At 43.6% G+C, this 26,442-nt stretch overlaps 1 protein-coding gene and 1 pseudogene across 2 annotated transcripts; both read left to right on the plus strand.

Annotated features, from left to right (window-relative positions):
* On the plus strand, positions 1-25,986 carry LOC148888030 (ATP-binding cassette subfamily G member 4-like). 2 transcript variants are annotated; one of them, XM_089014232.1, is made up of 15 exons: positions 1-137; positions 3,050-3,345; positions 6,902-7,019; positions 10,737-10,869; positions 13,454-13,504; positions 14,571-14,716; positions 15,275-15,398; positions 15,810-15,924; positions 16,009-16,151; positions 20,900-20,998; positions 23,180-23,348; positions 23,431-23,531; positions 24,733-24,891; positions 25,000-25,118; positions 25,392-25,986. In XM_089014232.1, the coding sequence occupies exons 2-15, from the start codon at positions 3,087-3,089 to the stop codon at positions 25,615-25,617; spliced, it is 1,962 nt and encodes a 653-aa protein (XP_088870358.1). In that variant the 5' UTR covers positions 1-137; positions 3,050-3,086; the 3' UTR covers positions 25,618-25,986. The 2 variants fall into 2 exon arrangements, with proteins under 2 accessions (XP_088870358.1, XP_088870359.1); XM_089014233.1 differs by having other exon boundaries at positions 7-137; positions 3,105-3,345.
* Positions 8,687-10,652, plus strand: LOC148888031 (uncharacterized; annotated as a pseudogene).
* Positions 25,987-26,442: the final 456 nt, after the last annotated feature.

Here is a 26,442-nt window from a genome sequence, read left to right on the forward strand (position 1 = left end):
CCCCACCCACGTCCCTTCCTGTACCGACGTACCTTGTCAGCCAGGCCCCCAGCGAGCAGACTCTCTCAAGTGATGAACAAAGACTCAAGCAGGAAAATCGTCGCAAAACTCGGACGACGGACTTGACGACAAATAATGTAAGATCAACCGGCTCATATTCAAATGAACCAGAAGTTGTTTTTGTGAATGCCTTTCTTTTTAAGTCTCATCTTGAAGAAAAGACTTCAAGTCACACGGGTTATCCATTCTAGGACCGATTATTAGTTTGGATTTTTTGTCAATGGAAATGTAAATGTGCTTTGGATTGAATGACTTATGATCCATTTGTGAAAGGTCTTAGGTGGATTGTTGACCAATTCCAATCGATTGAGCCCATCAAGATCTATTTGCCACCAAAACTATTTTCATAAATTATTTTACCTGGCAATACAATTTTGTCTAAATGAAGGAGTAGTCCACTCTCGTAAACTCATTGAGACTGACGGTAACTCATTCTTGGTGATAAGATCTTGCAAGTAAAACGACTGCCAACCACCAGAATCTATTCCAATTTGCATCTCAAGGTTTTTGCCAGTGGTTCTTCAACAGTCGGTCTCATGGGTTCTGTGGATCCTCCGCCCCAGAGGTTCACCCCTCTAGTTTAGTAGGCAGAGTCATTGAAAGAAGGGTTTGATGAATGAGCACCTGAAACTGGTGGGGTTCGGCGCCTGAAACAAGATTAAGCACCACTGGTTTATGCAGATGAATTTCTTCATTCCGACATCCGCAGAAATCGAGTTTACAAAGTCAAAGGAGATCTGAACTGTTAACCTACTTTGCTCGCTCTGACGTTGTTTCAGTCTCGCATGTTGTATAACGTCAGAATCACTTCATACATGTCAAATTCACTTTTGAATACTGTCCTTTGGCCGTAGAAGTAGCATCTTAAAAATGTTGAGCCCAACTTTGTACTCGTAATAATAATATCCATCCATCTGGAATGAGCTTCCAATGAACATTGGCCCTCGCTGCCTACCGTTAAAACCCATCTCAAAACTCACTTGAACTCTGTGAACTCTTGAACTATGATTCCGACTTGATCTTAGTTTCACTCCTTGGTGCTTTTGACGATCTTTGTGACCGCTTTATTTCTTGTCTATAAAAATTGTCCATGTTAAGCGCTTTGTTGCAGCTTCAGTTGTTGTTAAAGCGCTATATTAATGTGGATTGTATTGTATTTTGTCCAGCTGCCCGCATTTTATGTTCAGATAACTCCAGACTCATCAGTTAGGAATTAACTTTTTTTTTCGCATGAAAGAAGAAAGTCTAAGGTTTCTTACGCTGAATTGAATATTTTTGTAGTCCTAAAATGTATTAATATTCTGTGGGTCCTGCAATATGAGTGCCCTCTGCCCGTCCCACCACGATCGGGTGCAGAGCTTTCAGTCACTTTACTACCAAACTCTGGAACTCACTTCCACCCAAGATCCCTAATATTGACTCCCTTCCTACTTTCAAATCCCACCTCAAAACCCATCTGTTTAAAAATGCATTCATGGTCTAGTTTAATCAGCTATTTTATTATTTATTATTTTATTTATGGTTTTATTGATCTGTGTATTGTTCTTTTAATTGTAAAGTGTCCTTGAGTGTACAGAAAGGCGCATGTAAATCAAATGTATTATTATTAATAAATGTATTATTATTATTATGACAAAAATCCTGGATGGAGTGGACACGTGGGAAAAAAGGAAATGCTGCCCCCTTGTGGAAAAGAAAAAACATTGCCAGAGGCCATGACCAGCGCTTTATTGGCACCCCCTGCAAGAAAAAACAAAACCCGAAGAAATTCGGGAATGGCGCTCCACATCATGCTTTTCAATTCCCGAATAAATTCAATAATGGCCAGCGTCTGTGTAACCTCTCAGTCGTACAGGAGTGGTCCATCGATGAAAAGGTTTCTTCAGCTGTCATCTGTACTTTTTGAAGACCAGCGAATGAGTTAATTTTCATGAAATTGATCACTACTTTTGTCTGATTCAATAGACTTGTGTAATGACGATGTTGTTTTCTTTTCTTAGCAGATGTGTACTTACAATTTTGATGCGACAAATTGCACAAGAGATTGTAGGCAACAGTGCACCTCAGGTGATGTGACCTTAGGCCACTGAGTTCTTTTCTCCCCCCCACCCTCATCCAGAGGGCTATTCGGGTTGACTCGTGACACGTTGGCATGAAATGGTGTCTCTGTCCCTTGTTTGCGGCGTCGATCAAAACACTTTTGTGGCCTAACAGACGAAGTTTAGACCTCCCGCGTCACGCTGTCAATCAAATGAGGGCATCATTGTGAAGGGGGTGCAAAGTGAAACGGTGCTCGTTTCCCATACGTTAGCTAGCCTCGGGATAGGATTCTGCAGATTTTTTTTTCCCAAGGAGGTAAATGTCGCCCCTCCTTCTCCTCAACACATCAAGGCTGGAAAAGAAAGTTGATTTTAATCCCCAAGAGGATTAAGAACCACCATGAAAGATTAGATGAGACCTCGACTCAAAGAGGGCAAATTACTGTACCACCTCAGACTTCGGAACCGCTTGTACAGTTAGTGGCTCCCTAGAGCTTTTTCAGAAATGTTTGAAAATGGAAATATAATTTTTGTCTTAACATGGTTTGTTTTCCAATGCTATAAAAATGTGTGCAATCAATTTTTTTAAACAACCATATTTTCCGCTGTATAAGGCGCAACGGAGTATAAGGCGCACCCCAATTGAATGGTGTCTTCAAAATTTTCCGTATATAATGCTGCTGACAGTCATTGGGAGACTTGTTGCGGCTCAATATGACTTTGCATATAAGGCACACCCGTGTAAGGTCATCTTTGGATGAAAATCAAGGTTTTTGGATGCGCCTTGTACAAAGGAAAATACGGTACATAGTTCTGCTCCTTATAGGGTGGTGATAGTGCATTCCAAAACTATCCTATTTTATCCTTGGCATTCTCACCAAATGATCAGAAATGACTACCCAGCGTACATCAATTTAACTTTCTAAACGTTTTTTTTTTTTAATTCACAGCTCACTTGATATCTTGAGTCTTCTTCTGTCCTTGTCCATGATCTCATGCTCACAGAAGACAAGTATGGAGAACAAGGCACTGGAAGCAGACTCTGTGGGTATTTCCATGGAGGACAGTTTCATTTGTAATGGAGAGACTCTTCAGCAGGAGGCGTCCATGTTGAAGCAAAAGAAACATGACCACAAGCTGAAAGAAGCACAGTGCTTCAGCCATCTGCCGAAACGCTCTCCTGTGGATCTCGAATTTACCGACATCTCTTACACTGTTCAAGAGGGATCGTGCTGTCGGAGGAGAGGTAACTAAACACTAAACTCTCTTGTCATACAAGCAGTTTGATAAGACATCCATTCATCTATTTTTCAAAACTAGATCTTTAGATTGAATTTTAAGACAGTTTTGATCACAATTTGCAAGGTAGTGGTGGACCCCAAAAAAGCAGCTCGGGGGGGGGAGCAGGGTGGATTCGTCAAATTGTATTAACTTATTGACTACCAGACGATGTGCAAAAAATGTGTCCACTCTAGTGCCAGAGTTTTTGTCATTGTCACTCGAATTCCAGGACCCACAGAATATGGAGTTTTAGGACTACATGAACATTCAATACGTCTGTGTAAGCTCTCAGTCGTACAGGAGTGGTCCATCGATGAGAAGGTTTCTTCAGCCGTCATCTGTACAAATTTGAAGGTTTCGGACGTTTCGCCTCCTATCCAAGAGGCTTCGTCAGCGAACTAAAGTCTGACTGGTCGTATCGGCCCTATTTATATATCCCTAATGTCCAGCCATGGCGGCGCCGGACACAGCTATGATAGGTCCCTACTCTCAGGTTGGGAGGAGCAGAGGACCACTCCCTGTGGCCCCACTGATTGTTCCTACATTCCAGACTAACGACTGGCCCGTTTCCCCCACTCCCACCGGTATCACCTCATCAGCATTACGAATGTTGCCTAACCTGTTTTGCCTAAGCAGGCTATTGTATGAACGATCCAAATTGAACCTCACCCCACCAGACCGGTTTAATGAAGGATTTTGTTGTTTTATAAGAATCGCCCCTTTTAACCCCCTTTCAAACCATCTATGTTCTTTCGCTAAGATTTTAACCTCATTATCGTCAAATGAGTGGTTGCTAGCTTTTAGGTGCAAATGTACTGCCGATTGAGGCCCACTTGAATTATCCCTGCGATGTTGAAAAAGTCTTTTTTTGAGAATTTGTTGAGTCTCCCCAATGTACTGCTCTTTTTTCATTCTTTCTCAATTTTCATTCTTACAATGTGTTGAATATACTACATTACTTTGTTTTTCATTTGGTAGCCTATCTTTTGGATGCACTAATTTTTGCCGTGTTTATCGTGTTTGAAATAAGTAGGAATTTTGTGTTGCCAAAGGACTCTGTAATTTTTCAGAAACTCCTGCAAATGTAAGGTACTGCTACTCCTCTCCTTTTTGTATCTTGAGAATTATTGGTTTCATTCCCTATTCTTTCTTTCTGACATTTGTTGAATGACCACTGAGGGTACCCACAGTTAGTGAGTGCTCGCCTGATATGTTTTGACTCCTTTTCTCTACCTTCAATGCTAGTTGGTATTAGTTCAGCCGTATGCTGTAGGGTTCTGATAACTCCTAATTTGTGTTGTAAAGGGTGGTTAGAGTCAAAAAGTAAGTATTGGTCACTGTGCGTAGCCTTCCTAAAGACTTCTGTTTTTAGCGCTCTGTCCGCTTTTATAATTACTTTACAATCCAAGTAATTACTTTACAATCCAAGTAATTATAAACGACGACAGAGCGCTAAAAACAGAAGTCAAATTCTCAAAAAAAGACTTTATCAACATCGCAGGGATAATACAAGTGGGCCTCAATCGGCAGTACATTTGCACCTAAAACGGACAGTTAGGACGGCGGAAAAAATCATTGGCACCGCCCTACCCACTCTCGAGGACTTGCACACTGCAAGAATCCAAACTAGGGTGCGGAAAATCCTACTGGACCCTCCGCACCCTGCCCACCACCTTTTCCAGCTACTCCCCTCAGACAGGCGCTACCGATCCATGCGCACCAAATCCAGCAGACATTTAAACAGCTTCTTCCCCCAAGCCATTAACTCTTTGAATTCTTTCAACAGTAGCCAAAATGGAACTGTATAATGGCACTTCTCAGTTTTTTTGACAACGATACTAGTGCAGCGTGTTCTACCGGAAACAAATTCCTTGTGTGTTCTACATACTTGGCAATAAAGATGATTCTGATTCTGATTCTAAAAGCTAGCAACCACTCATTTGACGACAATGAGGTTAAAATCTTAGCGAAAGAACATAGATGGTTTGAAAGGGGGGTAAAAGAAGCGATTCTTATTAAACAACAAAATCCTTCATTAAACCGGTCTGGTGGGGTGAGGTTCAATTTGGATCGTTCATACAATAGCCTGCTTAGGCAAAACAGGTTAGGCAACATTCGTAATGCTGATGAGGTGATACCGGTGGGAGTGGGGGAAATGGGCCAGTCGTTAGTCAGAAATGTAGGAACAATCAGTGGGCCCACAGGGAGTGGTCCTCTGCTCCCCCCAACCTGAGAGTAGGGACCTATCATAGCTGTGTCCGGCGCCGCCATGGCTGGACATTAGGGATATATAAATAGGGCCGATACGACCAGTCAGACTTTAGTTCGCTGACGAAGCCTCTTGGATAGGAGGCGAAACGTCCACAACCTTCAAATTTGTACAGATGACGGCTGAAGAAACCTTCGCCTCGATCAACATTCAATGCAATGTAAGAAACTTTAGACTCTCTTCTTTCACCAGAAAAAAAGAGTGAATTCCTAAGTGACATGGGTCTGGAGTTATCTGAGCATGAAAATACAAAATGCAATGCAATACATACATATTGGTTGATATGGTGTTCGTCCTCTTTGACAAGAGATGATCATCTTCACTGGTGGTGAAGGTGACTTGCGCGTGAGTTTGATTAAAGTGAAGGAGAGTTGCACAATGTTGTCTGCCTCACTCTCTTGTCCCAGCCCATCTGAATCCAGTGGCAAGACAGTCAAGAAGGCTGGGAATGGGTCGGGATGCAGTGGATGACCACAGTGTACTACGTGTCTCACTGTGCCCTACTTGCGCTCCACAACGCTTTGCTGGGCCCACCTTCAGGCCCGTTGAACCAGTCTATTGGTTTCCTCCAAGCAATCTGCTGGGTCCAGGCTTTACATGCATAGGAAGACAGGCCCTACAATAACCTACTGTCTATGTGGCATGCTCACTTAGACAGGGAGACTCGTGGTGGCTGGGACGCCTAACCCCATCACAGATCACAGATCAAACAGACCTGCCCAGTGCCAGATTGGTTGATATAGAACTTTAACAACAGCTAAAGCCTGAAAATAGCGCTAACATGGGAAAAAAGGGAAATTCTGCCCCCTTGTGAAAAAAATTGCAAAGATAAAAAAAAAAAAAAACAGAATCTATTCAGGAATGGTCATATTTTTAATTCCCAAATAAATTCTCGAACGGCCATGAATGAGTTAAATAAAGTCAACCAAAACAAAATGTCAATCAACAAAGTCATCAGAACAACACGGTCCAAAGCAGCAAAGAAAACCATGAGACAAACATGACAAGACGAAACAAATCTGACAGGGTGAAACAAACAATGGCCCGACATTGTGAGTCGTGCCGGGAGTCCTTTTAACTGCCACCGATTAAAATGACCAACACCCGTTGGCCGCAACCCGAAACGTATGTCAATTTTCCACTGCATTTAGTTGAAAAATTGTCTAAAATCGCATACTCACAATTTGGTTAAATTGTTCTATCTTATTCTCCGGTGTATAACTGACTAGTGCCGTGTTATTTTTTTTATCAGGATTAAAATCCCTATTGAAATGTCTCTCTGGGAAATTCTACAGTCGGGAGCTTGTAGGTATCATGGGGCCCTCTGGTGCTGGAAAGTCCACCTTAATGAACATTTTGGCAGGATACAGGTGAGTTTAATAATAATACTACTACTACTACTACTACTACTACTAATAATAATAATAATAATAACAACAATAATACATTTCATTTCTAAGCACCTTTCAAAACTGTCAAGGTCACTTTACAGTCAGAGGATAAGTTTTTCTCTAGGTGAGCAGCGGCAGCCACGCACGCCAGCGTTCACTCAACCCTGAAGTAACTCAAATAGATAGAAAGCTAGCGAGCTAGCTAATAGATAGCTAACACGCCTGTAAGGCTGCGCATCCCAATAACCCCGTGAGCTTGTCTGAGGCCTTACATGCTAAACTAGCTATTAGCTATCTATTAGCTAGCTAGCTTTCTATCTATTTGAGTTACTTCCGGGTTGAGTGAACGCTGGCGTGTGTGGCTGCCACTGAAAAAACACACAAAAAATGATCCTGTGACTGTAAAGTGACTTTGAGAGTTTTGAAATGCACTTATAAATGAAATGTATTATTATTATTCTCATGTACCGAGTAGGGTTCGCCCTTTCATGCATTATCAGAAAAAAAGAGTTAATCTGATTACTGCTTTTGTTCTGTCTGATTATCGTCGGTGACTGGCCCTGATTACCCCATTCACTCTGGTATCACATCATCAGCATGATAATACATCAGACATAATAATAAAAATAATCAATGTAGCCACAAGGGGGCACAAGCCAGTGGCTTATTGTGCCGGTCCCAAGCCCGGATAAATACAGAGGGTTGTGTCAGGAAGGGCATCCGACGTAAAAAAAATTGCCAAAACAAATATGCGAATCAAACCTATGAATCCCATACCGGATCGGTCAAGGCCCAGGTTAACAACGGCCGCCATTGGTACTGTTGACCTTCAGGGTTCCAGTGGAAAATGGACTACTGTTGGTCGAAGAAGAAGAGGAGGGAGGTGTGCCCGGAGGAAAAGAGAGAGATGGAACGCCAAGAGTATAGAACTAAGAGTAGGAACTTTGAATGTAGGAACAATGACAGGTAAAGGTAGAGAGCTGGTTGACATGATGCAGACAAGGAAGGTAGAAATACTGTGTGTCCAGGAGACCAGGTGGAAAGGGAGCAAGGCTAATAGCTTAGGGTCAGGGTTTAAATTGTTCTATCATGGTGAAGACAGAAAGAGAAATGGAGTTGGGGTTATCTTAAAAGATGAGTTTGTTAGGAAGGTCTTAGAAGTAAAAAGAGTATCAGATAGAATGATGAGTCTGAAGCTAGAAATTGAAGGCGTGATGTTCAATGTTGTTTGTGGGTATGCCCCACAAGTAGGATGTGAGCTGGTGGAGAAGGAGAAATTTTGGTTGGACTTTGATGAAGTCATACAGAACATTCCGAGAAGTGAGAGGGTTGTAATTGGTGGAGACTTCAATGGACATGTTGGCGCAGGAAACAAAGATGATGAGGAGGTGATGGGCAGGTTTGGACTCCAGATGAGGAACGCTGAAGGACAGACGGTGGTTGACTTTGCTAAGAGAATGGAAATGGCTATTGTGAATACTTTCTTTCAGAAGAGACTGGAACATAGGGTGACCTATAAGAGTGGAGGTAGAAGTACACAGGTAGACTACATTTTGTGTCAAGAGCGCCATCTAAAGGAAATCAGTGACTGCAAAGTAGTGGTTGGTGAGAGTGTAGCCAGACAGCATAGGTTGGTGGTGTGTAGGATGACGCTGGCAGTAAGGAAGATGAAGAAACCAAAGGCTGAAGTGAGGACAAAATGGTGGAAGTTGAAAAAGGAAAAGTGTTGCATGACATTTAGGAAGGAGGTAAGACAAGCACTGGGTGGGCAAGAGGTCCTCCCAGATGACTGGCAAACTACAGCGAACATAATCAGAGACACGGGTCGGAAAGTACTTGGTGTATCGAGTGGAAGAAAGGTAGATATGGAGACTTGGTGGTGGAATGGGGAGGTGCAGGAGTGTACACAGAGAACGAGGTTAGCAAAGAAGAAGTGGGACACTGAGAGGACGGACAAGAGTAGACAGCAGTACAAGGAGATGCAGCGCACGGTGAAAGTAAAGGTGGCAAAGGCCAAACAAGAGGCAGATGATGACTTGTATTCTCGGCTGGACAGCAAGGAAGGTGAGACTGATCTTTACAGGCTGGCGAGACAGAGAGACAAAGATAGTAAGGACCTGCAGTAGGTTCGGGTAATTAAAGATAGAGATGGCAATGTATTAACAGGTGCCAGTAGTGTGATGGCAAGATGGAAAGAGTACTTTGAAGAATTGATGAATGAGGAAAATGAGAAGGAACAAAGAGTAGAAGACGTGACTGTTGTGGACCAAGACGTAGCAAGCATTAGCAAGGATGAAGTGAGGAGGGTGCTGAAGAGGATGAAGGGGGGAAAGGCACTTGGGCCTGATGATTTACCAATCGAGGTATGGAAGTGTCTTGGAGAGGTGGCGGTGGTGTTCCTGACTGGGTTATTCAACAAGATCTTAGATGGTGAACAGATGCCTGAACAATGGAGACGAAGTGTACTCGTGCCCATTTTTAAGAAGAAAGGAGATGTGCAGAGTTGTACTAATTACAGAAAAATAAAGTTGATGAGCCATACAATGAAACTCTGGGAAAGACTAGTCTGAGAAAGCGTATGACAGGGTGCCCAGAGAAGAGCTGTGGCATTGCATGAGAAAGTCTGGAGTGATGGAAAAGTATGTCAGAGCGGTGAAAGACATGTATCATGACTGTAAGACAGTTGTGAAGTGAGCTGTCGGTATGACTGAGGAATTCAAGCTGGAGGTGGGACTCCACCAGGGGTCACCTCTGAGCCCCTTCTTGTTTGCTATGGTGATGGACAGGCTGACAGATGATGTTAGACAAGAATCTCCTTGGACCATGATGTTTGCAGATGACATTGTGATCTGTAGCGAGAACTGGGAACAGGTGGTGGGGAAACTAGAGATGTGGAGATATGCCCTGGAAAGGAGAGGAATGAAGGTCAGTCGCAGCAAGACGGAATATATGTGTGTGAATGAGAGGGATCCAAGTGCAAGAGTGATGCTACAGGGAGAAGAGATAAGGTGGAGGATTTTAAGTATGTGGGGTCAACTGTCCAGAGCAATGGAGAGTGTGGAAAAGAGGTGAAGAAGCGTGTCCAGGCAGGCTGGAGCGGCTGGAGAAAAATGTCAGGTGTGATGTGTGATAGAAGGGTTTCAGCTAGGATGAAAGGAAAAGTGTATAAAACCATGGTCAGACCAGCCATGATGTTTGGACTGGAGACAGTGCCACTGAAGAAAAGACAGGTAGCAGAGCTGAAGATGTTGAGGTTTTCTTTGGGAGTGACCAGGTTGGATAGGATCAGGAATGAGTACATTAGATGGACAACTCACATTAGAGGCTTTGGAGAGAAAGTCAGAGAGGCCAGATTGAGATGGTTTGGTCCAGAGGAGAGAGAGTGACTATATCGGGAGAAGGATGCTGAGCCTTGAACTGCCAGGCAGGAGACCGAGAGGAAGACCGAAGAGGAGGTTTAGGGATGTGGTCAAAGAGGATATGAAGGTAGCTGGTGTGAGAGAAGGGGATGCACAAAACCAGGATAGATGGAGGACATTGATTCGCTGTGGCGACCCCTGAGGGGAAAAGCCGGAAGGAAAAGAGGATAATAATAAAAACAATCATTGTAGCCATTCCCATGTGGAGCTTTACATGTTATATTTCCCGTAATTTCATATTTTTCATCCAAATGATTATATCCTTTTCTCCGATTAGGGAAACGGGAATGACGGGTCAAATCCTTGTCAACGGGCGACCCCGGGATCTGAGGTCATTTCGGAAAATGTCTTGCTATATCATGCAGCAAGACATGCTGCTGCCGCATCTCACCGCGCAAGAAGCCATGATGGTTAGTGTTCGGTTCTAATTCTCATTTCTCATCTGGTTCGGTGTTCAATGAAGTTCTGTGATAAAAATATCAGCGAGGACGATAGATGGTGAACAAAAAGCTATTTTATTCTAGTGAAAGAGAACATCTCTCGTCGGGACGGGAAGCCAAGAGCACAAAGAGCACAAAGAGAAAAAAAGCCCTCCCGCTCAGACTAGTTTTAAACGTACACAGCAGCGATCTGTTGTCCAATCAGCTACGGACAAGTATAGGAAGTCACACAGCAGCGACCTGTTGTCCAATCAGCTACGGACAACTTTGTTGAGAGAACATTTAGACTGAAACTTGATACTTGTTCCATTCTGATTTCACAACAAATCCATGTAGACTAAACTAAATCAGAATCAGAATCAGAATCAGAATACCTTTATTCGTCCCGCAATGGGGAAATTTGCAGTCCACAGCAGCAATTGAAGAGGGATGGGGTTGGGGTGGGAGTGAAAGGATAGAAAACAAGATATTCTAAGCATAACAAAATAAAAATGTCAACTGTATACTGTGCAAATGTAGATGTGCAAAAACCGTTCTATAAACAAGACTGTACATAGTGCAGAATCAAGAGATGCATTTAGATATATTGCAATAACCCATATTTACAAGTGTCCAGTTTTTTTTTTGGTTTTTTTTCACATGTGATCATTGGGAATTGTGAAGCCTGACAGCAGTCGGTAGGAACGAGCGGCGGTACCTCTCCTTCTTGCAGCGCGGGTGTAATAGTCTCTGGCTAAAGGAGCTACCCAGAGCTGTCAGGATGGGCAGGAGGGGGTGGGACGGGCTGTCCGTCATAGCTTTTAGTTTAGCTAGCGTCCGTCTGTTGCCCACCTCCTCTAGAGAGTCCAGCGAGCAGCCCACGACAGAACTGGCCCGCTTGACAAAGCGCTCCAGTCTTTTTCTGTCCCGGGTGGTGATGCTGCCTGACCAGCAGACAATGCCATAGTGGATGGCTGATGCCACCACAGAGTCATAGAAAGTCTTTAGGAGTGACCCCTGAACTCCAAAAGACCTCAGTTTCCTGAGGAGGAAGAGGCGACTCTGTCCCTTTTTGATTAGGGCATCCGTGTTTGTTGTCCAGTGCAGTTTATTGTTGAGAGTAACACTCAGGTACTTGTAGGAGGTCACCCTCTCAATGTCCGAACCCTGGATGTTCAATGGTGCAGGTGACGATTGTTTCCTGCAGAAATCCACCACCAGCTCCTTGGTTTTGCCAGTGTTGATCTGGAGGTGATTCTGCTGGCACCAGTCCACAAAGTCCTTTGTCAGTCCCCTGTACTCCCTATCGTCTCCCTCTGTAATGAGGCCGACAATAGCTGAGTCGTCAGAGAACTTCTGAAGGTGGCAGGTTGGGGTGTTGTAGTTGAAGTCCGAGGTGTAGAGGGTGAAGAGGAATGGAGCCAGGACTGTTCCCTGCGGCGCTCCGGTGCTGCAGAGAAGCCTGTCCGACTCACAGTTCTTTACCCTCACGTACTGTGGCCTGTTTGTGAGGTAGTCTGTAATCCAGGATGTGAGGTGATGGTCGACTCCGGCATGCTGCAGCTTGTCCCCCAGTAGACTGGGCTGGATGGTGTTGAAGGCACTGGAGAAATCGAAGAATGTGATCCTCACCGTGCTCCCAGCATTCTCCAGGTGCAGCAACGTCGTATGGAGGAGGTAGATGATGGCATCCTCCACACCGATGCTGGGCTGGTAGGCAAACTGCAGCGGGTCCAGCGATGAGCTTGCCAGCGGTCGCAGGTGGGCGAGGACGAGTCTCTCCAGCGTCTTCATCAGGTGAGACGTCAGCGCCACCGGTCTGTAGCTGTTGAGCTCTTTGGGGTTGGCAATCTTGGGCACTGGGACCAGGCATGACGTTTTCCACAGCTGTGGAACTCTGCCCAGCTTCAGGCTCAGGTTGAACAAGTGCTGGACAATGTGACACAGCTGGTCGGAGCAGGTCTTGAGGAGTCGGGAACTGATGTCATCCGGACCTGCTGCCTTCCTCACCTTCATCCTCCTCAGTTGGTTCCTCACCTGCGCAGTTGTGCCAGACAGGCAGGAACCAGGAGGCAGAGTGGCGGCTGAGGGTGTGGCAACGGTTGGGAGGGCAGATGTTGGTTGTGGAAAGCTGGTCGTGAGAGGGGGCAGGGAGGGTAAGGCCACAGTGAGAGTTGGTGCAGGTGCAGCTACAGGTGAAGTTGACGGTGGGCCGGGGGCGGCTGGCGTCTTGTCAAACCGATTGAAAAAGCGGTTGAGTTCATCTGCCCAGTCCTTGTCTTTTTCGTTCAATGTCACTGGGCTTTTGTGGCCTGAGATGTTTTTCAGGCCCTTCCAGACACCAGCGACATTGCTGGCTTGCAGCTGCTCCTCCATTTGCAATATGCAATAACATAATATGTACTAAGCTAAACATGGAATAACATAATATGTTTACTCATGTGCATAAGCACTCTATCAGTTAGCAGGAACTGATGACGCTTTATTCGTTAATTTGTCTTCCTTCCGTTGCTTTATCCCAACGAGGGTCGCGGGGAGGGTGCTGATGTGAAGTTTATTTTGTGAACTGTTACAGGTATCAGCAAACTTGAAGATCAATGAGTCGATGGATCTGAAGAAAGAACTGGTAAATTTTAAAAAGTTTCCATTTCTGACATTTTATTAAAGACTCAAAAGTCATGTTGACATGCTAATTACTTTGAAAATGTAAATGCTCTTCATATAACATTGTAGCTAGTAACTAAAACTTGATCACAGGACTTGAAGCCACACATGGTGTTAACCACAGGTGTCCAAGTCAGGGACCGGGTGCCAAATCTGGACCGCCACATCATTTTATTCGGCCCGTGAAAGCAAATCAAGCATGTCAAGTGGCATAACAAAAGTCCCAACCCAAATTTCAAATTGTCCCATGTAAACCACGAAAACAGTCCTTTTTCTTGACTTCAAATGTGAAAACTAGTTATTCATTAACTTGGCCATTTAACTTTCAACAGTAGCCAAAATGGAACTGTATAGTGCCACTTAGCAGTTTTTTTTTACGACGATACTAGTGCAGCGTGTTCTACCGGAAACAAATTCCTTGTGTGTTCTACATACTTGGCTATAAAGATGATTCTGATTCTGATTCTGATTGTTGACTGACAGACGATGTGCAAAAAAATGTGTCCTCTCCAGAGCCAGGGTTTTTGTCATTGTCACTTCAATTCCAGGACGGACAGAATATTGAGTTTGAGGATTATGTGAACATTGAATGCTGCGTAAGAAACCTGTGATGCTCTTATTTCATCAGAAAAAAAGAGTTAATTCCTAAATAATATAGGTCTGGCATTAAATGAGCTTGAAATGAGGGTGGCTGTACAAAATACAATACAATCCATCCATATTGGTTTATTTAGCGCTTAAACAACAGCAGAAGCTGGAACAAAGCGCTAACATGGACAAAAGGGAAATGCTGCCCCTCGTGAGAGGGAAAAACATTGCCAGAGGTCTGACCAGCGCTTTATCGGCACCCCAGAAAGAAAAACCAAAACCGAACAAATTTGTGAATGATGGTCTATGTCATATTTTCAATTCCCAAATAAATTTGTGAATGGCAGTGAATTAGTTAAATTTGTTGTTTTTTTGTAATGCTGACTCGGTATCCCCTCTTTGATTTTGATCTTTGTTGGTGTTCATCTTTTGTTTGACAGGTCAAGGAGATCCTGCTTGCCTTGGGCCTTCTTGACTGTGCTCATACCCGTACCAGCTCACTTTCAGGTGGTCAGTGCAAAAGGCTCGCCATTGCCCTTGAGCTGGTCAACAATCCGCCAGTCATGTTTTTTGATGAGCCCACCAGGTGAGACGCAGTTAAAAGACTGAACACATCAGATTTGACGCCTTGGAACAGAATTATTTTATCTCCGTGTATAGCAAATGTGTACTTGTTGAGTAGATTGGAGACATTTTGACTTGATTGTTATCATTGACAATGACCATTTTAACCACAAGTGTTAAAATCAAGGCCCGGGGGCCATCTGGCCTGCCACGTCATTGTATTCGACCCGCGAAAGAAAATCTAACTTGTGAAATTGCATGCTCATCTATTGTGCTAGCTAGTGACCGAGCTAGCTTGCAACTGAGCTAGCTAGCGACCGAGTTAGCTTGTGATCAAGCTAGCCAGTGACCGAACTAGATAGCGACCGATATAGCTAGCTAGCTAGTTCTCTTTCCATTCAGCTAGCTGGCTAATCCCTTACATCACAGCTGTCCAAGTCTGACACACAGAATAATGAGTTTTAGGACTACATAAACATTCAATAAGTTATAAGTTATAAATTATATGGGTCAGGAGTTATATGAGCATAAAATGGGGCCGGCTGTGTTCCTTGACTGGTGTCTTTGTTTACCTCCGCAGCGGCTTGGACAGCGTGTCATGTTATCAAGTTGTGTCCATAATGCGCTCGTTAGCACTGGGAGGAAGGACAATCATTTGCACTATCCACCAACCAAGTGCGAAACTGTTTGAGATGTTTGATAAGGTATATAGTATTTCACAAAACAGCACTCACTTAAACATGGGGCTGTGCCTTATTTCATTACACGAGCTATTCATTCATGAAGAAATGCAGGGTTCTTCATTTTTCAGGAAAAAGCTTCTTCAGCCATCATCTGGACTTTTTTGAAGGTATTGGATGTTTTCGCTTCTCATCTAAAGAGCGTCATCAGCTATCTAAAGTTATGCTGGTAATTCTGGCCCCATATAAATACATCCCTAATGGACAGAGGTGGTGGTGCCAGACCCCTGCAAAACGTCCGACACCATCAAAGAAGTCTAAATGACGGCTGAAGAAATCTTTTCCTCGGTGGACAACTCCCTTAAGATATACCCAGACGTATTCGCAGACCCTGTTTGTTATTGTTGACTTACTTTTCCATCTGTCCTTTCACAGCTCTATATTCTTGGTCAAGGTCGATGTATCTACAAAGGCACCGGTTCCTACCTCATCCCCTATTTGAAGGGACTTGGACTTTACTGTCCGACCTACCACAACCCTGCAGACTTCAGTAGGTCTAGTTTTACTCACTCATGTTTTTGAGATCAACAAATTTCATTTTCACCAACATTACATCTTGCTGATTCTGATTCAGTCATTGAAGTGGCATCGGGAGAGTATGGAGACTTGAACCCTGTTTTGTTTGAAGCCGTCCAAGGAGGAATGTCCCCTACAGAAGAGAAGAAGAACCCGTGCGGTAACGATCGATCTTTGGTGTATACCAAAGCGCAGTCCAAGGTGGGTAGTCAACAAAGTTAACGTTAGGATCAAGAATGGAAGATTCGGGATGGAATAACAATTCAAATGATTGACTTTGCGGCACATCATGAAGTTTGTCAATCCGTTCAGATTTTAGCAAGCTAGCATAGAATTTTACAAGTTTGATTTGCTTTCGCGGGCCGAATAAAATGATGTGGCGTGGCCTTGATTTGGACATCCATGGGTTACAGCACAGGTGTCAAAGTCAAGGCCCGCGGGCCAAATCTGGCCCGCCACACCATTTTTTTCGGCCCGCGAAAGCAAATCAAACTTGTTAAATTCCATGATGATTGCTAAAATCTGAGCCAAAATTTCATATTTTTGTCATTATCTGGTTGGCGACCAACGGGGGGGGGGGGGGGGGGGGAGCTGTCGGCCCCGCCTGCACCTGCACAGGTGCTGGTCGTCCCGATCAGATTGGCGACCAACGGGTAGCGACGTCAGCCCTGCCTGCAGCCTCGCAGTTGCTGGTCGTTTTAATCACTGACACTTAAAAGGACACCCGGCACGATCATCCGGTGTTGGTTCATTGTTTGCTGCTTGTTTGCTGCATGCATTGTGTATGTGTTTGTTTAACCTTGGCGGACATTTACTTTTGGTCTTCTTTTGCTACTTTGTATTTTTTCCATTCAGATGATTTTGATGTTTTACATTTTGTTCCTGCTGACCTTTAATTTAATACAATTTGTCAAACAACCTCCTGCTCCCTCCTGCCTGCTTCTTGGGATCCGCACCCGCCATCACCACCTCGCAAACCGTGACAATTTTTGGATGTCAACCACAATAAAAGTCATTATTCTTGACTTCAGATTTGAAAACGAGTTATTCATTAATTTGCTGTGTGCTCTATATGTAATATTTGAAGGGATTTAAACATTCTAATGGGTTTCCCAAATTCATAACGGCCCTCGAGAGGAAACCATAACTACAATGTGGGCCGCGGCAAAAAATGACTTTGACACCCCTGGGTTACAGGGTGCATGTAAGTGTGCAGGTTATTTTTATTTGCTTGGTTAGAAGGAGAAGTTGTAGAAGTACCATATTTACCGGTGTATAAGGCGCACCCAAAAGCCTTGATTTTCTTCAAAAAATGACCATGCACCTTGGCCGCCGGTGCGCCTGATATGTGATGTAACATTGAGCCACAACAGGTCTGGCAACGACTGTCAGCGGCCAAAGACTCCAATTCCCCTTATAGAAGTAGTGCGTAACCCAGCCCATACTGTAGCGCCTTATAATGTGGCGTGCCTTATATTTGGAAAACTTGTTTGTATTTATATATTATATTTGAAAAACTTCCCAAGCCCGGATAAATACAGAGGGTTGTGTCAGGAAGGGCATCCGACTTAATTTTTTTTTTTGCCAAAACAAATATGCGAATCAATTCTCTTAATACCATACCAGATCGGTCGATGCCCGGGTTAACAACAGCCGCCATTGGTGGAAAAAATTGGTGAAAAAATTGACTACTGTCGAAGAAGGAGAGGAGGGAGGTGTGCCCGGAGGAAAAGAGAGAAATGCAACGCCAAGAGTATATAAGTAAGATTAGGAACTTTGTATGTAGGAACAATGACAGGTAAAGGTAGTGAGCTGGTTGACATGAGGCAGAGAAGAAATGTAGACATACTTTGTGTTCAGGAGTTCAGGTGGAAAGGGAGCAAGACTCGAAGCTTAGGGTCAGGGTTTAAGTTGTTCTATCATGGTGAAGACAAAAAGAGAAATGGAGTTGGGGTTATCTTAAAAGAGGAGTTTGTTAGGAATGGCTTAGAAGTAAAACGAGTATAAGATAGAATGATGAGTCTGAAGCTAGAAATTGAAGGTGTGATGTTAAATGTTATTTGTGGGTATGCCCCACAAGTTGGATGTGAGCTGGCGGAAAAGGAGAAATTTTGGTCGGACTTTGATACAGAACATCCAGAGAAGTGAGAGGGTTGTAATTGGTGGAGACTTCAATGGACATGTTGGCGCAGGAAACAAAGATGATGAGGAGATGATGGGCAGGTTTGGACTCCAGATGAGGAACGCTGAAGAACACATGGTGGTTGACCTTGCTAAGAGAATGGAAATGGCTATTGAGGAAGAGACAGGAACATATGGTCTCCTATAAGAGTGGAGGCAGAAGTACACAGGTAGACTACATTTTGTGTCAACGGCACCATCTGAAGGAAATCACTGACTGAAAAGTAGTGGTTGGTGAGTGTAGCCAGACAACATAGGTTGGTGGTGTGTAGGTGACGCTGGTGGTGAGGAAAATGAAGAAACCAAAGGCAGAAGTGAGGACAAAATGGTGACAGTTGAAAAAGGAAGAGTGTTGCATGACATTTAGGAAGGAGGTAAGACAAGTACTGGGTTGGCAAGAGGTCCTTCCAGATGACTGGCAAACGACAGCGAACAAAATCAGAGATGCAGGTCATAAGCTACTTGGTGTATTGAGTGGAAGAAAGGGAGATAAGGAGACTTGGTGGTGGAAATGGGAGGTGCAAGAGTGTATACAGAGAAAGAGGTTAACAAAGAAGAAGTGGGACACCGAGAGGACAGACAAGTGTAGGCAGCAGTACAAGGAGATGCAGCGCACGGTTAAAGTAAAGATGGCAAAGACCAAACAAGAGGCCTATGATGACTTGTATGCTAGGCTGGACAGCAAGGAAGGCGAGACTGAACTTTACAGGCTGGCGAGACAGAGAGACAAAGATGGTAAGGTCTTGTAGCAGGTTAGGGTGATTAAGGATAGAGATGGCAATGTATTAACAGGTGCCGGTAGTGTGATGGCAAGATGGAAAGAGTACTTTGAAGAATTGATTAATGAGGAAAATGAGAAGGAACAAAGAGTTGAAGATGTGACTGTTGTGGACCAAGACGTAGCAAACATTAGCAAGGATGAAGTGAAGAGGGCGCTGAAGAGGATGAAGGGGGGAAAGGCACTCGGGCCTGATGATTTACCAATCGAGGTATGGAAGTATCTTGGAGAGGTGGCGGTGGTGTTCCTGACTGGGTTATTCAACAAGATCTTAGATGGTGAACAGATGCCTGAAGAATTGAGACGAAGTGTACTTGTGCCCGTTTTTAAGAACAAAGGAGATGTGCAGAGTTGTACTAATTACAGAGGAATAAAGTTGATGAGTCATACAATGAAACTCTGGGAAAGAGTAGTTGAAGCTAGACTAAGAGCAGAAGTGAACATTTGTGAGCAGCAGTATGGCTTCATGCCAAAAAAAGAGTACGACAGATGCAATGTTTTCAAGAATGCTGATAGAGAAGTACAGAGAAGGTCAGAAGGAATTGCATTGTGTCTTTGTAGATCTGGAGAAAGCGTATGAAAGGGTGCCCAGAGAAGAGCTGTGGCATTGCATGAGGAAGTCTGGAGTGACAGAAAAGTATGTCAGAGCGATGCAAGACATGTATCATGACTGTAAGACAGAGGTGTGCTTTCGGTGTGACGGAGGAATTCAAGGTGGAGGTGGGACTCCACCATGGGTCAGCTCTGAGCCCCTTCTTATTCGCTATGGTGATGGACAGGCTGACAGATGATACAAGAATCTCCTTGGACCATAATGTTTGCAGATGGCATTGTGATCTGTAGCGAGAACAGGGAACAGCTGGGGAACAAACTAGAGATGTGGAGGTATGCCCTGGAAAGGAGAGGAGTTAAGATCAGTCGCAGCAAGACTGAATATATGTGTGTGAATGAGAGGGATCCAAGTGCAAGAGTGATTCTACAGAGAGAAGAGATAAAGAAGGTGGTGGATTTTAAAGTAAAGTAAAGTTTAAGTACATGGGGTCAACTGTCCAGAGCAATGGAGAGTGTGGAAAAGAGGTGAAGAACCTTGTCCAGGCAGGCTGGAACGCCTGGAGAAAAATGTCAAGTGTGATGTGTGATAGAAGGGTTTCAGCTAGGACGAAAGGTATATAAAATGGTGTTGAGACCAGCCATGATGTTTGGACTGGAGACAGTGCCACTGAAGACAGTGCCACTGAAGAAAAGACAGGAAGCAGAGCTCGAGGTAGCAGAGCTCAAGATGTTGAGGTTTTCTTTGGGAGTGACCAGGTAGGTTAGCATCAGGAATGGGTACATTAGAGGGACAACTGGGATGGTTAGGACATGTCCAGAGGAGAGGGAGTGACTATATGGGGAGAAGGATGCTGAGCCTTGAACTGCCAGGCAGGAGGCCAAGAGGAAGACCGAAGAGGAGGTTTATGTTGTCAAAGTGGACATGAAGGTAGTTGGCGTGAGAGAAGAGGGTGCACAAAACCGGGTTAGATGTTGAACACTGATTCGCAGTGGCGACACTTGTAGGGAAAAGCCGAAAGGAAAAGAAGATTTGGAAAACTTCGACTTACTATCGTTTGACTTACGGCCGTTTTGTCGGAACGGAACCCGGTCGTAACTCGGATGTTACCTGTATGTATATATTATATTTAGGAAACTTTTTTCATTCATTGAAGGTGCGCCTTATACTCCGGTGCGCCTTATTCACTGGAAAATACGGTAAATGAACATACTCCATTTTCCCCCTGAAGAAGAAGTAGTGTGTAACTTCAGCCTCGACTGTAGGGCCTTGTACTCCTTTGCACCTTATACACCGGAAAATATAGTACATATGACGGCTTCAAAATATTGAATATACATTTCCGACCACTGATGTGAAGAGGTTTGTGAGGAAATTTGTTGTCGTTGTCATGGTATGCACCTACGTCACTCTAAGACCACCTGTCCATATTTTACTCAGGGTCTTGGACACACGGAGAGACGCACCTTTGCCGCAAGCACACTGACACAGTTCTGCATCCTCTTCAAGAGAACCTTCATCGCTATTTGTCGAGACCAGGTAACTGAATGTGGTGCCGTACAAATACTCTATGAAAAAATGGAGGTTCAATTGTCAAGGATGTTTGTTCGGACACAACAAAGGCGCGAACACAAGGAAGATTGTCTTTTACTGCCAGCAGGGGATGCAGCCAAGCTATTTAGAGAGTACTTTTTGCCTCACAAACATTAAATTCGCGAGCATATCGTCTTGGCTGACAAACTAGTTTTCGGCGGACGAACCAAACCACACTGCGCCACGGTCGCTGGAGGACTAGTTTTCCACACTCTCTTTGAGTGCAGACGTGGTTTGTTACCGAGTGGAGTACTTTTGCTCTTGTGGCACCGAAAAAGACCATACCACAGGCTAGTGTTAAACCAAAGAGGACACAAATGAAAATGACGGTCGAGCAGAATAAGGAGGTCATCGAAAAACACCAACGAGGTGTGCGTTTGTGTGACTTAGCGTCCCAGTACCAGTACGCTAAGTCGACCATTGCTACGTGTGGCTAAGGATGTTTCTGTATTGTCTAAGCAACTGTCTCGGGCAATAGAAGAGGTTGAAAAACCCGTGTTGATTTGGATTAACGAAAATCAGCTCGTAGGGGACAGTGTGAGTGAGGGTATTATCGCCGAGGAAGCACGGGAACTTCACTCGGATATCATCAAGAGGCAACTACATCAACACCATCACAAAGGTCAATAAAACGACTTTATTACGCATGACAGGTTATTTCTTTCATTACAATCCGATAGCACATTTATTTTACATATAATAAGTTATATTTTGAGGCTTATTTAGTAGAAAATTATGTCTTATGGGGACCTGGGAACAGAATATTCTCATTTTTAATGGTTTCTTATGGGAAATAAAAGTTCGGCAGACGAATATTTCGCCTTACACACACTTTCAGGGAACCACAAGTTCGTGAGCTGAGGTATCACTGTATATGCAAATTGAAGTGATACATTCGTAAAACACTGTCTTCTTGATTTGAATACCACACCCCTGGATATCCCAAGCACCAACATCCATAAACCAACAGAACGTAGATATTTTACTGGATGGCCTTTTTGAACCTGATATATTTGAAACCTGGCGAATTAGCTTTTCTGGTACAAGAGTGTACCAAGTACTCCCGTCCGCTCTGGGTTGGGTATCAATAGTATATATCAATAGTATATATCAATGAAATAGCGTCTGCCCAGACGCCTGGGGCGTGCAATTTACAAAACGTCTCCGCCCGGGTGGCCGACAACTTCTTCAAGAAAAAAAAAACAAACACAATATTTTTTTTAACCAAATGGTTGCTTTATTAAATAAAGAACAAAGTTTTCGAAATCAGAATAAATTATTCCGATTTAGAAATCTTCATTCGTTTTGGAATTTTCTGAATTTCGGTTCGTTTGGTAATTTGCATACTCGGCACGGCAGCCAATCAGAAGCCTGTTTCGTGCTTCCGTCTTTCCCGAGCATTATAAGATCGTGCATTTGCATATCATTTTAGAAAGTAGATGCACAGAACCTCAGCCCCAGAAGAAAGATTCAAAAGACGCGAACAAAATTTATTACGCTACAAAACGTAAACGTATACATTATCCCGTGACTGTAAAGTGAACTTGATAGTTTTGAAAGGCGCTTAGTAATTAAATGTATTATTCAAAGCATCGTGGAAATAAGAATTCACGTGGCTTGTAGCAAACGATGCGATGCAAACATTGCATTGTGGAATATGACGAAGATTGTATGGACAAATGACCAACTGGAGCAAAATCATCAGCAACTGAGCATTTGTGGTAGATACGCCTTAATAAAACAATCCTCAATACTTTGCAACAATGTTTTTTTTTTGCAATTAGTTTTCTTATTGTGTTTCAAGTGGTGAAAAATGGGGCAGGCAACTTTATGGCCGGGCAGGCAACTTTCAGAGTTGTCTCCTTTGGTGTCCTGTAACTTTTTGTCATGAGTTTCAGACATTGGTATCAACAAATACTCCTTTCTCAATTTATTACTCGAGGATGACAATTTGACAGGCTGGTTCTTGTTCTTATCTAAGTGCACAAGAAACCATTGTGTATTGTCACACATGTTCAACCAACTAAGCAGATAACAGCATGAAACTTTAAAATATTATAACTTTTATTCTGTATGATAAATATACCGGTAACAATCCTTCAGTCTTTATTTTTGTTCTGATTTCAGGTTTTGACACACCTGAGACTGATGTCTCACATTGTCATCGGTGTGTTGATCGGCTTGCTCTATCTCAATATTGGCAACGATGCCAGCAAGGTGCTGAACAACACGGGATTTCTCTTCTTCTCAATGCTTTTCCTCATGTTTGGAGCACTTATGCCAACGGTGTTAACGTGTGAGTATCAGACAAGAGGGGGGGTGGACGTCGCCATTTTGGTGATTACGTCAATCCGGTAGACCCGTTTCTTATATTTCAGTTCCTTTGGAGATGTCGGTGTTTCTGAGGGAGCATCTGAACTACTGGTACAGCCTGAAAGCCTATTATCTGGCCAAGACCATGGCAGATATTCCCTTCCAAGTGGGTTGGTTGTCGTCGTTGAATGTTGTCACCATTTACAAGATGGTGTTGGTGGTGGTGGTGGAAAAAATAGCAGGCAGAAGGGAGTGGCAGGGTGTGTTTGACAAATTGTATTAAAGTCGGCAGGAGCAAAATCTCAAACAACAAAATTATCAAAACAAAAAAGGTCCAAAGTAGCAAAAAAACATGCGTAAAATCCCGACGAGGGAAGAAGCTCTTCTAATGTCAGTTGGATTTGGTGCACATTCTGCCTGCCTGAGGGGACTTGCTCGAAAAGGTGGTGGGCAGGGTGTGGAGGGTCGAGTATAATTTTTTTTGTGTGTGATTTTTGAGTGATACCTCTATGAACTTAATTGGATCCCTCTACGAACTTAATTGGATCCCAGAAAGTGTGTGTAAGGCGAAAAGTTCGTCTTTCAAACATTTATTTCGACATAAGAAAGCATTAAAATGAAAATAAACCGTTCCCAGGTCCTCATAAACCATAATTTTCGACGAAATGATCCTTAGAACTAAACAATATAATAAATGTGCTATTGTAAATTAAAGAAATAAACTGCATTGTATGATCGTCATTTTTTTTTACCTTTGTGATGGTCGGTGATGATATCCGAGTGAAGTTGCCATGGTTTCGCAGCGATAATACTCTCACACTGTCCCTGCTAGCTGCTTTTCCTTAATCCAAATCAACAGAAGTTTTTCAACCTCTTCTATTGCCTGAGAACGTTGCTTAGACAACACAGAAACACCCTTAGCCACACGTAGCAATGATCGACTTAGCATACTGGTACTGGGACGCTAAGTCACACAGACGCCCACCTGGTTCGTGTTTTTCGATGATCTCCTTCTTCTGCTTGACCATCATTTTCTTTTGTGTCCTCTTCGGCTTAACACTCGCCTGTGGTGGGGTCTTATTCGGTCCCATAATAGTAAACATACTCCACTTGATAACAAACCACATCTGCACTCAAAGAAAGGGGGTGATGAAAACTAGTCCGCCAGCCACCGTGGCACTGTTCGACGGTGTGGTTTGGTGTTCTTCCGCCGAAAACGAGTGCGCCAGCCATTGTAGCACTCTGTGTGTTTCCTGAAAACTAGTTCGTATGCCAAGATTATATTCTTGCGATTTTAACGTTCGTCAGGTGAAAAGTTGATTAGCTAAAGCGTTTGTAAGCCGAGGTATCACTGTATGTTGTTTCAGGTGATCTGCCCCATTATGTACTGCAGCATCGTGTACTGGATGACGGAGCAGCCTCCAGAGGCTAGCCGCTACCTCCTCTTTATCGCGCTGTCCGTTTGCACTTCTCTGGTCGCACAATCGCTCGGCCTGCTCGTTGGCGCCGCCTCCACCTCACTCCAGGTACTGTACATAAAAAAAAAATAAGAAGAAGGGAAAACAAAAACCCCCTATCTTCTTTTTTATTAGAACGCTTCCCCTTGTGCGTACTGTCGGTGTACTTGTACACAGGTCGCCACCTTTGTTGGACCAGTCACCGCCATCCCGGTGCTGCTTTTCTCTGGGTTCTTTGTGAACTTTGACACAATTCCAAAATACCTTCGATGGAGCTCTTACGTGTCATACGTCAGGTGTGTATTATATCAGAACACATCAAGGACGGTGAAACGATCTGCGATGCTCTGTCAATGTTTGTTTCAATCGTTTTCTGTCAGATCAATTTAACACCATTTCTCCGGGTACTCCGGTTTCCCCCCACATTTCCCCAAAATGCGTGGATGGATCGAAGAAAGAATGTTTTGTGTGTATAAAAAAAACTCAACCTATACGACTTTGAAAGCCACTGAGAATAAATGAATAAATTATCAAGAAAATTGAGCAATGGATTTCCACATCCCCCACAGGTACGGTTTTGAAGGAGTCCTTCTGTCCATTTATGGGATGAATCGTTCAGAACTGGCATGTCCCAGCAAATCATGTCGCTTCCAACAACCCGAGGAGGTTCTTCAGCTGTTGGACGTGGAAGACGCTAACCTTTATATGGACTTCGTCGTTCTGGGGGTTTTCTTTCTCATCCTGCGCCTGGCCACCTATCTTGTTCTCCGCTATAAAATCAAAGCAGAGCGATAGTTTGCTTTGCGGAAGTTTGCTTATTCTTGTCAGTTCAGGCCAGGCCATCGCTTCGTTTAGTCTTCTCAAATTTTATATCTTTCTGACAAAATATGATCTAAAAATCCCTTGAATGTAAACACAACATCCCTTTTTTGTATTATTGTCTTGATTGCTTTTATGGACTAACATCTGAGTATTTTGAGACATATGAGCATAGTTTTTTTTGTGCCCACATGACATCATCCACTTCAATCAGGACGACATGCGAACATTTTTGGTGCTAACTTTCATGATCAATATGGAAAACTCTAGGAGCGCGATGAACAACAACATTGTGAAATCAAGAAATAATTGTGAATCCAATAAACAATGATCTGACATCTGTTAATAGAACATTTGAAATGATTCAATCTCGCCCCCGCTGCGTCATTGCGAAAGCAAATCAACCTTGTGAAATTCCATCTTCATCTATTGGGCGAGCTAGCGACCAAGCAAGCTAGCAACCAAACTAGTTTGCGACCGAGTTAGTTGGTCAAGTATTGGTTGGTAAGTATTGGTCCTCACCATGGATTGCACAATGACTATGCTAACTGCTGTTTTGCTCTGCAGTGAGACTGCATTGCTGTCTCTCTGCATATCGCTATTAAAGTGTTCAAACACTTTTAGTATATGAACTAAATTTCTACAGTTTAGCTGGTGTATATAATGTAGAGTCATTTTAAACACTGTACCACAGTGTTTATTTTATTTTTTATCAAAGCTGTGTGCATAGGTGAGGCACACAGTTCTCCTGCCTCATGACAGGGGGTGCTGGTGAGTACAGATTCTTCTTGCGCCTCCTCG

The sequence above is a fragment of the Hippocampus bargibanti genome, linkage group LG14, assembly GCF_051943395.1.
Source record: "Hippocampus bargibanti isolate YZ-2025 linkage group LG14, ASM5194339v1, whole genome shotgun sequence".
Taxonomy (NCBI): Eukaryota; Metazoa; Chordata; class Actinopteri; order Syngnathiformes; family Syngnathidae; genus Hippocampus; species Hippocampus bargibanti.